General features: G+C 41.8%; 1 gene segment (V, D, J or C); it reads right to left on the reverse strand.

Moving 5' to 3' along the window:
- Positions 1–401: 401 nt before the first annotated feature.
- Positions 402–2,663, reverse strand: LOC144369941 (immunoglobulin lambda variable 3-9-like). The segment is given in 2 exon segments: positions 402–2,203; positions 2,582–2,663. Coding segments are annotated over 2 exon segments (429 nt in total).
- Positions 2,664–12,871: the final 10,208 nt, after the last annotated feature.

A 12,871-nucleotide genomic window follows, 5' to 3' on the forward strand; every position in this document is an offset into this window, starting at 1 on the left:
GGGGTCCAGACTAGTGGGAAATGGTTGGAGTGAATAGATCTTCCAGGCCACACAGCTGTCACCACTGAGTCCCCTAACTAGGAGGAAGAGGCCCCTGCCCTACTCACTGCAGCTTCATAGCTTTTCCAGAAGGAGCCCAGGACTCTAGCACCACACCAGGCAGGTACTGAGGTACACTCTGGATTATAGGCCACACTGGCCCTGCAGAGATCCTGTCCTTTGAGGATGTGAGAGTAAGAAGCAGAAGGAGTGTGTCTATGAGAAATACTGAGTAAAGGAACCCCAAAATCAGATTCTTCATATGAAACACTCCCTACATTTTAAATCAGTGTGTCTATTGTTGTGGAATTTAGACTTTTTTGCAGACATACATGGATTAAAGGAATGAAGGAACATTCATCTTTTGATTAAAAATGTGTGTTTTTTTGATACACTCAATTCTCAAGTTTACATGAGTAATAAGTAGGATAAAGTGTCCAATATCCACAGATAATGGAGGACCTTTGGTCTTGTAGGAGGTTCCAGTGGAGTGAAGTGTGGCCATCAGGAGGCATCCAAGATGACCTCAGGTTCCATCAGAAACTTGAATGGATTTGAGATTCCTGGAGGTTTTATTGGGCAGATTCTGAAGCCAGTCAGTGTGTCTCAGGGAACTCAGGTCAATCCCCTGACACCTATATAGTTGTGAAGGAGGCAGACCTCCCCAGGGTTTTTTGCTATGATGCCCTAATGTCTTCTCTCAAACTGATGGGGACAGAAGCTTCTGGCTATGTCCCTGGGTCTGGCCTAGGCAGGACCTGACACGGAGTAGAAGGGGGAAACTGGGCTTGCAGAGAAAAAGCCTTGGAGTAGGGCACAAAGGGAGGGGAGATCATAGATTAAAGTCAAGCATGATGGGGGGGGCATGCTACAGAGGGATGGAAGATCCTGGAGACACTGCTGGGAAGGAACTGGAGCAGGGATGGCCAGTTTTTCCTCCCTCTAGACCTCAGAATTGCCCAGGCAGTCAAGGACATTTTCTCCAACTGGAACCCTCCCAAGGACACCACTGGGGAACTCTCACATGTTCAATTCTGTCCCAGTAGAGATAAGTCCTACAGGATTGGGATCATTGACCTCCCTATCTATTCCTGGAGGAAAGTGTGTCTGTTTTTTTTTCTGGGAATGTCACATGCTCTCCTCTCAACTGGTCATTGTCATCCTGCAGAGTGTTTGTTGGGGCTGAGGACTGAGATCACCAGTGTCAATTTTACTGTTCAACTCAAGACACTTGTGCTCAGGAGGATGAGAGAATAAACTGCATTTTTTTGTCTTGGGACATCCCTGAAAGTGATTTCCCAGGTAAACAGCTGGGTTCACTGAAGAAAGAGTATTTACGTGGACAAACAGCTACCATATCAAATAGAAGTTTGATAATTTACACCCACAGCAAAATTTCCCAAGCCTAATTTGTACCAGCCCTACCTAGTATAACACTAGTTACATGAATACACATCAAAACTCTCTTGAGAGACCTGCCTTAAACTTCCCCAGAACATATCTTCCAAACCTAGAACCATATCTGGTCCTTCCCCTTCTTAACCATAAATAAGACCTGGCCACAGTGAAATTATCATTAATACTAATATGCAGTTTTGTATGACTGATGACTTGCTGTGGCCTTTGGGATTGGTAGTCAAGTTAATAAAAATGATTTGACCAGGTGCCAATGGAATCAACTGATCCTGGGAAGGTACAGGAACCTTTCCCTCGTCTCTCAGGAATGTCTAGAAAGAGATGGGAGTAGACTTCCTTCACAGCATGTGTAATGTTCTCTGCTATCAGGGTGAAGAGGGTAGGAAGAGGCCTTTGGTGCCCTGCTGGTGGCAGGTTTTTGTCTCACTTCCCTGTCTGCCTGTGTCACTGTGAGCAGCATTGCTATACCCCACCTGACAGTAATAGTCAGCCTCGTCTCCATCCTGGGCCCCACTGATGGTCAAGGTGGCTGTGTTCCCAGAGTTGGAGCCAGAGAATCGGTCAGGGATCCCTGAGGGCCGCTTGCTGTCTTCATAGATGATGAGCAGTGGGGAATGTGCTGGCTTCTGCTGGTACCAGTGCACACTTTTACTACCAATATTGTTGCCTCCACAGGTGATTCTGGCTGTTTGTCCTGGGGTCACCGATACTGATGATGGCTGAGTCAGCACATAAGAGCTTACAGAACCTACAGGGAAATAAAAGAAGAGAGAGGACCAATGGTGATAGACACTTCCCATGAGATGCCCAGTTTCCCTCTGGCTTGAAAGAGCTTCAGAAAATCTATGGAACCAAGGGCATCCTGGCATCAAAATCAACCATAGTGGCCATGAGCCTGAATGGAGAATGTAGATTTGAACTCATGAGTAAGCCCATCCCCTTTCCTCCTCAGGCTCACACAAGCCAAAGAGCACAGTGTTGGAATTTCAGCCTAAAATCTCATCCTGCAGCAGGTCCTGAGCATCCTGCCCACCACAGACAGAGCTTTGCTGAGCTCAGAATTAAGGCCAGGTTAGTTATACAGGAGCCTTGGGCTGGGGTGTATATTGGGGTCTGGGGGCAGCACCTGTGTAATGAGCCAGGAGGCTGATGAGAAGGGCCTTCCAAGTCATGGTGTCCCTGTGGCTGCTTCTTGAGTCCCAGGCTGGTCTGTGTTCCCCCCATGCATCTTTTATTTCCTTGTTGGGTACAGCTGCCTGTTATGCAAATCAGTCCAGCTTGGGGCCGCTACTGGAGGAAGCTGTGTGATGCCCAGAGAAGGGCTCATCCCTAGAGAGCCAAAGAGTGAGAGGGGCAGCTCTGAAGAACTACCCCAGGTCACAGAATGCTCCTTTACTTTCTGGTCCCAATTTTTTGGCTATATCTCTCTCCCAGGTTGTTTTCTATCCAGGAATCTGGGCTGGCCTCATTATATAAAGATGAGTCTATCTTTGTCATCAAAATCAACTGTTTGGTTGGCAATAAGAGGTTTCGTCAGCTATGGGATCCTGTCCCAGATACAGCTTCTAGGCTGTGTGGGACAATCAAATTCTTCTATCAGTATAACTGGTATCTTAAAGGTCCAATGAGGTGCTGTATCTCTCTGTCCTTGGTGTGAATGCCTCATGCATATCTGGGTGCTCTGCCTCATATCTCCTAATGGCTGTAGGCAGTTTCTACACCTATTTTGCAATACTAATAGGTACAGAGCTTCAACATAATTGTGACCTGAGGAATACTCAACCTCTGCCATATCAACAGGGACATCCTTCACTAATTAGATCAAGGAGACACAGGCATCAACACTTATTTACATCATTGTTATTTGCCATACTTGGAGAAAAACCCAGCATTTTCTCCAGGTCTCATGTCATGGTCACTAACCCTCCTGCATGTGAAATCTCCCTTCAAGGGTGAGTGCTGGTGTTTGGGAAGTGTGTGGCAGGTCCAGAGATTATAGCTCAATGAGATGAGCTGGGTGTGGCAAGAAAGTGTCAGGAAAAGCAGGAAGATTTTCTGTGCAAACACCTAGGAAAATTCTAGAAGCGCAGATATGAGAGAAATGAAGAATTTTTAAAAACATTGAACTTGTTTCAAAGATGATGTTTTTCTCTAGGTCTCAGGTTGTGTTCACTACTAACCCTCCTGTATGTTTGAGTCCTGAAGTCCAAGCCCAGTCAATACCTAGGGAGCTTTGTCAGGTGATTCTCAACTTCCCCCTAGTGGCCACTCTAAACTGGCTGCTGTATGTCAGGGCGTCCTTGGTCCAGGTGCAGATTCAGAACCTGCCCTTCAGGCCCAGGTTTTCTTGATCTTTGGAAAAGGGAGGAAATTCATCTTCTTCCTATGGATGTCACCATACTCAGGACCAGGAAGTAGAGGCTCATATTACAAAGGAAAATATGAACATTTGCATTTGGTAGAGGAAGGTCTGAGCCCATCTGAGTTATCTCTGCATGATTTTTAGAGTGGTGAGTGCTCATGGAAGTGGTTCCTGGTCCTGGTGCTGGGTGACACTGGACTCAGGAACTGGCTCTTCTTAGTGTCAGCTGCAAGTGCAGAGTCAATGTGAGTGAGTGGTGAGAATCACAGACAAAGACAGGAGCCCATTCACACCAATGCTTATTGAGACCCGCTGTGATCTCCACCAGCTTCACTGTTGAGAATTCAGGAGAGACATGATGCATCCTTTGCTCTAGGAGTTTCCATCTTCAGGCTAAGACTGTGCTTTGGACATACTTAGTGTGCAGTTTAATAGTCTGTTCCACCCACCAGAGACTATGCTTTGTTCCCTTTTTTTCTTTGGAGATGCAGTCACTTTTTCCAAATTCTAAGCAGCCAGCATTGACCATGTAGTGCAACACACAATCATGGCATGGGACACTCAGTTCACCAGAGTTTCTTGTCAGTGCAAGTCTGAACTTGTGAGGGAGAGTAATATATTGGATTTTGTGTCATTTGGCTCCTTAACTATAGGTGGGATGACTGGAGCTGCAAGACCAATCCTGGGGTCTCAAGTCAAAACAAAAATGAAAGGATCAGATGATAAGGATGGTAAAAGAGAAGCTGAAAAAGGCCCCAGGTCACACAATGAATAGGTCAGTAAGGAAGCCAGAAAACATTATGCTTCAGTTTTGGGGTTTTTTGTTTGTTTGTTTGTTTGTTTTAGTTTTTCATAAGCTAAGTATTTATTTCTAAGTGCTTTATGTTTTTGGAAGTGAAAAAAAATTATCCTCAATGTGCTCATGAGTCTGTTTTCATGGATGTATTCTGGTATTTTTAAAAAATCCACAACCCACTAGGGAAATACTTACTACAAATAAATCAATTAACTACAACAATGTTAGTGAAATTACCATGCAGGGGTAATGATATGCAGATAAGTAACACAGTGATTAGGATGGCTGGGATATAACCTGAGGCTGGGACTCTCCCTACAGATATGTCACTGTAGCTGCCGTCAGGACTGGTGAGAAATCACAGCACATGTGTGGGGACAGCAGAATCCATAAAGTGGGGGAAGAGATTGGGTGTGTGATGATGGGAGAAGAAAGTGGCAATGTGAGGGAACCAAGACTGTAACCTGTTTAGTACAATATACTATTATCTCCTAACCAGGAATTTGATGGCAGGGCAAATGCATTCAGAGCTGTTGATGGGGAAATTTTCCAAAACTCAATTGGATGGCATCTGAGAAGCACAATATGAACCTCACGTACAGGAAGAAATGGAACATGGTGGGTTCCCCAGTCACTTCCCTGCTTACCTGGTACTTGATATAACTAGAGAGTGGTTGCTGGTTCCTCTCGTCTCCTCTGTGCTCACCATGCAGCCAGGTGGGTACTTAGGCTAGAGCCTGTGCCTCCTGTCCTAAGACAGGTGTTGAGTGTCTTCTAGTGTCTGGTGAGTGACACAGTAATGTTTTCCTTGACAAGCCACACATTCCATGACCTGAGAGCATGGAATATGGGGAGTGTACTTCATAGGAAAGAAAAAAAATTCCAATGTCACTCAAGGAGGAGATGAGACGTGTAAAAGCATCTAGACTCACAATAATTCCCTTCCCTACATGTACTAGGGTCATCCTTGGCTGTGTAATGGTGTGGAAATATCCTCAGGCAAAAATATTAGGATTCTGAAGCTTCATCCTCTGATTAATCAGCTGCATTTAGTGGGTGCTGCTACCAGTCACATGGGACTGGACAGACTATTGGGAGTGTGTCCATCTCCCTGTATCATTCTCAAAGATGAAATATCCAGATTAGAAGCAACTACAGCAGTCATTTCATGGATATTTACCCAAAAATTTCCCTGAATTTTCATTTAGGTCCTATGTATCTGTATACAAAATATCATCTATTGTCAACTCAGGGTCTATTAGCATTAAAGGTAAATTAGCAATAAAGGTGGTGTTTTGTGCAGTAAATTATTTGTAGTTTGTTTTATCCTGTATGGTCCAGCACTTCCACAAACTAGACATTAGTCCATATGCAAGCCTGGAAGATGTATATAGAGACTTTTTATTTTTCTTTTTAAAAATGTCTGTAATGGCATATCTGTATGATCTTAAAGCTCTGAGGGTAATCTTACAAAATCATTTTTCCTAGGATATATGAAGAGTCCAGCCTGAATATAATATTATGAAGGGTTTCAGAAGACATTTTCATATGCCGAAAAAATCTAAATATAGCATTGCAATCCCATGGTAATACACCTATTCTAGCTTCTGATATTTCTTTCTCTCTCTCTCTCTCTCTCTCTCTCTCTCTCTCTCTCTCTCTCTCTCTCTCTCTCTCAGAATTTTGGATTGAAATTAGGGGCACTCAACCACTGAGCCACATCCCAAGCCCTATTTTTATTTTATTAAGAGACAGGGTCTCACTGAGTTGCTTACATCTTTCTTTTGCTGAGGCTGGCTTTGAACTTGCACTCCTCCTGCCTCAGCCTCCTGAGCCACTGGGATTATAGCCGCATGGCACCCTCCTAGATTCTGATCTCTTTCAATGACTTGTCTTTGCATAAAAGTGTCACTCCAACCCAGAATTTATCCCTTCAATGACAAACATGTGCCTGTTTTGTGCTGCACAGTGTTTAATTGTGATCAGAATTGGGAGTCTCATGTATATATCTTCTTGGTTGTGGGAATGAGGTGGATTATGTCCTTGATCAAATCTAAGAGACATGGAGGTACTGCCTAATGGCATGGGCTATTGGGTGATTTTGTATCAAACACAAGTTCTTTTCTGGGCATATCAGCCCTTCTCATCCTGAGGATTCCATGGGTTGTTCTCATAATTGTTTGTCTTAGCCCAATGCCAAGTTCTGAGAGGAAGGTCAGAAACCAGGTCTTGCTTCTGACACACTCCACAGTGAAATGGAGGGAAGAGAGTGTTGGTATGTAACCAGGCTCTCTGGAGTCCTTTTCCATCCTGGAATCTGTGAACTAGTTTCTTCAAAGCAGTTTATGGAAGTGGCAAGACTTTGGGTTTAAGATCCTACTAATTCTTTGGGGAAACTACACTTCCAATAGACATCTACTCTCTTCTGTATCTTGGCCATAGTGAGAAACCAGCTGAGTGGGTGGAGACCAAAGTCATGGTCATTGTTCAAAGGATGAGTGAGACTCAGGCCTGGGTGGGGAAGAGCTTGTGTCTTCTGTTCATCTATCTGTTTTTTTGTGAACCAGGATGAGTTTCACTTACTCTCATGTTCTATGCCACAGAAATAGTCACCCTTGTCCCCAACCTGGCCCCAAATTGGAGCCAAGGAATTGATCAGAGACATGTATGAACCATATACTGTCATACATGAGCAGCACAGGAGTTAGCCTGGTTTTTGTTGGTAGCAATGTGCTTTTTTATTGCCTAGTGACCTTCAGAGCATATAGTTCTGACTGTTTACCTGGAAGTTACTGACACTGTGGGTAGGTGAGTCAGCTCTTAGGAGACTATGAAGCCTGATAGGAGTAAAAAAGAAGTGGAAATAATGATAACGGAAGCTTCCAGAAATTCTTCTGTCTGCCTGGTGTGTTCTTTCTGGAGAAGATATTTTCTGTGGAGTGATATCACAAGTCTCACAGGAAGCTGTGGCCATCACCAGATGTGGTGTGAGTCCCTCTGGTTCATACTTGAATTGAGAACATCCTTCCCACTGAACAAGGTAGGATTTGTCCTGCTGGCATCTGTAATAAGCTGCCTCCTTGTTCTCATGTCTCCATGGTGAAAGGATGCTTTTCCTTCTGGAATTCCAGAGATGGGATCACTCAAAGTCATGTGCAGGCACCTCTTCCTTAGGGTACTACTGTTCTAGGCCCATAAAAACTCCTCCTTTTCTGGACATGAAATTCTCAGGAAAAAGAAAACACAGTACCCCATGTTACCAACTGTTCCTTACTATTTTAAAGAGATGGGAAAAGACTGTCTGTCTCTAAAGCACGTCTCCCTGATCTCTCAGAGGATGGGCCTAAAACCTAAAACACTCTGAATCCATCTTCACTGCAGCACAGTTAGAACGGAACCCAATCAGAATTTGCTTTGCCTCATGATTTGTCCAAAGATTTAATTTGCCCCCTCATCATCAGCTGCTGCTTCTGCCACTGTCCTCCTCTTGCTTCTTAAGCTGCAGTGGTGACAGGAGATAAAAGCTGCTTGACCATCTTCAGTTGGACCCTCTATTTTCAGGTAGGAACTGGGTAGCTACAGCAATATCCAAGGGCAGCTGGTTTTCTGAATAGATCCATTTGGTTAGCTTTTAAATTCTAGAACACTGTTACTTGAAATCCAGGGCTTTTGAGGATTCAAGTCACTGGTTCAGTGGTAAGAAATAGCTGCCAAATAGAAGGTCTCTGCACCATGTCCACCATCCCAGCACCTAGCAATCAGGTTGCCATTTTTTGGAAAGTGATCCAGTATTCCCCCATTAATCTCTTCAACTGTATTTGATGTATTTCCTCTGCTACATCTGTAGATTTCCCTGTGTGGCTGGGAATCGATGTGCCCAGGTCCTGTTCATCACCCTGTTATTAAAACCTCATCCAGGAAAACTGTCGTGTAGTTAGGCATCTTGTAACATACACAGTTCACTTCTCATAGCATCTGCAAGGCTTGGGCTATCACTTCTGGGTGGAAGACAATGAGCTGGGAGGAAGTCTAAATTTCTCACTGGGGGAATGCAGAACCTCTTGTGAAACCAGGCATGGATGGGGCATCAGCTGTCCCAGTTCCACTCCTGGTCTTTCTAGGACCATGTTTCTGAGGAAGACCAAGATTTGGCATAAGGGATGAGTCTGAATGAGCTGATTGGGTAGGTCTTAGTAGCAGTACAATGTCACTGACATTCAAAACACCTACAGGTGAATAAACAGGGGAAAATGACATGTAAAGAGGAGACAAAAGCAGACCAGGAAATATGACTTATTGACTGAAAGTCTTGAGCTACTGTTCTTCATTCTTTCTCTCCCAAGCTAGTTCTGTCTTCTAGGCCTTCCAAGTACCAAGACAGTTCTCCCGGAGCTGCCACTCTCAAATTTCTGATAAATCTGCAAATCTACACTCACAGTCTTAAACTGACTGAAATTTTTTTTTTTGAAAATTGAATATTGCCCCATGCACAGTTATTTTGGTGCAAAAATACATCCATATTTAGAATGATTTCAGGGAAGACCAATTCAAAACCTATAACGGAGAGTTCTTCCCCAGGAACCCATAATATAGGGCATTTTTCAGTGTTATCTACTGTTCTGATATCGGAGACCACATTAGCATAATGATCCAGAAAATTTCCTAAGCACTATAAACTGTCCTGTAATCACTAGACTGATGTCATCCTCATATCCCTTCCCATGCCTATCTCTCATCAATTTTCCTTTAAAAAAAAGAGGTTGAGGTCCTCCAAAGCATCTATTACTCTCCAGATGGCACATATTTTCCTTTGAATGTTTATTTTTTGCTTTCCTAAACAAATATCTATGCCTCTAACTGATGCATCCTCAAACTCAATTTACCAATGATTTCTGGAATCCCCACTCATTATGAGTTGAAGTCCCCCTCTTTCAGAACTCTGCATATGTACATGAGCATGTGTATACACTCACACCCTCACTCACACACACATACACAAAGAATGTCCTGGAAAAAATAGTTGGAGAAAAATGTGTGTTGACTAATTAGATGTATTAGGACATAGTTCCCATATATGGTGGAAAAGTATTCTAGAATCTACCACAGCTGGACAGACTAAGCTGTGCTCCTTGTGGTCCTGTGCACAACCCTGCTGACATGAACACTTTTTCCTTCTGGACATGACTCTACATTGCCCCTAGGGTCAACACCTGTCCTACCTCTTTTTTTGTTTCTGTCTGAATCCTATAAACATAAAAGTGACTGTACTCTGATCATAAGACAGAGAAAAGACTGTGTGAGAGTCAGAAGTCATAATTTGAAGGTTACACTTTTCTGTAAAGACAAAGACCCTCAATTGAATGTCTGGATAATAAACATATTTTGGGTGAAAATGTGCTCATAAGACAACTGATTGTGTCAGATTCTATTCCTGAGACTTCTGCTGATCATGTTTTCTTAAATATGTATAGCTTACTTATAATTCCCCCTGTGACATCATCTTAACAAACAAGCATGTATAACTTTATGTATGGAGAGATCTCATAACCAATCTGAATTCTTCCAAAACCACTTGGTTAATGCATAGATCAATCAAGGGTTGTTCAAAACAAGTTCCTTCATCTTTTGATCTCTATTTTCTTTTTTAAAAAAAAACATATATAAAATAAATTTTAAAAAGAATCATAGATTTTAAAAAATAGTCTACATTTACCTTTACGGATCATTTGTTTGGTTTCTAACTGAAACAATCTCTTAAGTAAGTCCCATTTGTTGATTCTTGTTATTAACTCTTGTGCTATGGGTGTCCTATTAATGAATTTGGAGCCCGACCCCACAATATGTAGATCGGAGCCAACTTTTTTCTTCTATCAGACGCAGAGTTTCTGATTTGATATCAAGCTCCTTGATCCATTTTGAGTTAACTTTTGTGCTTGGTGAGAGAAAGGGATTCAGTTTCATTTTGTTGCATATGGATTTCCAGTTTTCCCAAAACCATTTGTTGAAGATGCTATCCTTCCTCCATTGCATGCTTTTAGCCCCTTTATCAAATATAAGATAGTTGTAACTTTGCGGATTAGTCTCTGTGTCCTCTATTCTGTACCATTGGTCCACTGGCCAAGCACCATGCTGTTTTTGTTACTATTGCTCTGTTATATAGTTTGAAATCTGGTATTGCTATACTGCCTGATTCACACTTCCTGCTTAGAATTGTTTTTGCTATTCTGGGTCTTTTATTTTTCCATATGAATTTCATGATTGCTTTATCTATTTCTACAAGAAATGCCGTTGGGATTTTGATTGGCATTGCATTAAACCTATAGAGAACTTTTGGTAATATCGCCATTTTGATGATGTTAGTTCTGCCTATCCATGAACAGGGTATATTTTTCCATCTTCTAAGATCTTCTTCTATTTCTCTCTTTAGGGTTCTGTAGTTTCCATTGTATAAATCGTTCATGTCTTTTGTTAGGTTGATTTCCAAGTATTTTATTTTTCTTAAGAGAAACAATAAGAGAGATAAACAGGGAGCCTACATCCTGGGGACAAATTTTTACTCCTCACACTTCAGATAGAGCCCTAATATCCAGAGTATACAAAGAACTCAAAAAATTAAACAATAAGATAACAAATAACCCAATCAACAAATGGGCCAAGGACCTGAACAGACACTTCTCAGAGGAGGACATACAATCAATCAACATATACATGAAAAAATGCTCACCATCTCTAGCAGTCAGAGAAATGAAAATCAAAACTACCCTAAGATACCATCTCACTCCAGTAAGATTGGCAGCCATTATGAAGTCAAACAACAACAAGTGCTGGCAAGGATGTGGGGAAAAGGGTACTCTTGTACATTGCTGATGGGACTGCAAATTGGTGTGGCCAATTTGGAAAGCAGTATGGAGATTCCTGGGAAAGCTGGGAATGGAACCACCATTTGACCCAGCTATTGCCCTTCTTGGACTATTCCCTGAAGACCTTGAAAGAGCATACTACAGGGATATTGCCACATCAATGTTCATAGCAGCACAATTCACAATAGCTAGACTGTGGAACCAAGCCAGATGCCCTTCAATAGATGAATGGATAAAAAAATGTGGCATTTATACACCATGGAGTATTACGCAGCACTAAAAAATGACAAAATCATGGAATTTGCAGGGAAATGGATGGCACGAAACCAGATTATGCCTAGTGAAGCTAGCCAATCCCTAAAAAACAAATGCCAAATGTCTTCTTTGATATAAGGAGAGCAACTAAGAACAGAGCAGGGAGGAGGAGCAGGAAGAAAAGATTAACATTAATCAGAGACATGAGGTGGGAGGGAAAGGGAGAGAAAAAGGGAAATTGCATGGAAATGGAGGGAGACCCTCATTGCTATACAAAATTACATATAAGAGGTTGTGAGGGGAATGGAAAAATAAACAAGGAGAGAAATGAATTACAGTAGATGGGGTAGAGAGAGAGGATGGGAGGGGAGGGGAGGGTGGATAGTAGAGGATAGGAAAGGTAGCAGAATACAACAGTTACTAATATGGCATTATGTAAAAAATGTGGATGTGTAACCGATGTAATTCTGGAATCTGTATTTGGGGAAAAAAATGGGAGTTCATAATCCACTTGAATCTAATGTATAAAATATGATATGTCAAGAGCTTTGTAATGTTTTGAACAACCAATAAAAAAATAAAAATTAACAAAAGTGAAAAAAAGATATTGTGTCCATATACAACCTATATATGTATATGTATATTATATATATATATATATATATATATATATATTAAAAAACAAAACAAAAACTAAAGGTCATTTGTGTTCTGCTCTGGAACTTTAATGTGATTCTCTTTCCTATTCCAAATTTACCTGTTTGTGTTTCATCCTGGCCAGTCTCAAGGTGTTCTGAACCTTCTAAGCATGTATCATGATTGTGTTAAGGAAAAGCTAGTCAAGGATTAAAACAAAGCAAAAAGATAGAAAAAAAAGAAACAATCTCGTGATTTGCAATCCTATTATGTACCTTGGTATAATCTGCCTTTGCTTTCAGGTAAACCTCATTTATCATTTTATTTATCATCTCTTGGTTTGTAATATTCTGTTTTGACAGGACCTTGATGCAGTTGGTTTTGACCAGACACTACTAGTCTCATAGCAGTCAACCTCAAACATATAATTTCATGAGTGACACTGAGTGCTCAGGAAAATGGGAAAGACTCCCTTGGGATCTTTGTTTGAAGGGAAATATCAAAAGG

This window comes from Ictidomys tridecemlineatus, chromosome 2 (assembly GCF_052094955.1).
Source record: "Ictidomys tridecemlineatus isolate mIctTri1 chromosome 2, mIctTri1.hap1, whole genome shotgun sequence".
NCBI lineage: Eukaryota > Metazoa > Chordata > Mammalia > Rodentia > Sciuridae > Ictidomys > Ictidomys tridecemlineatus.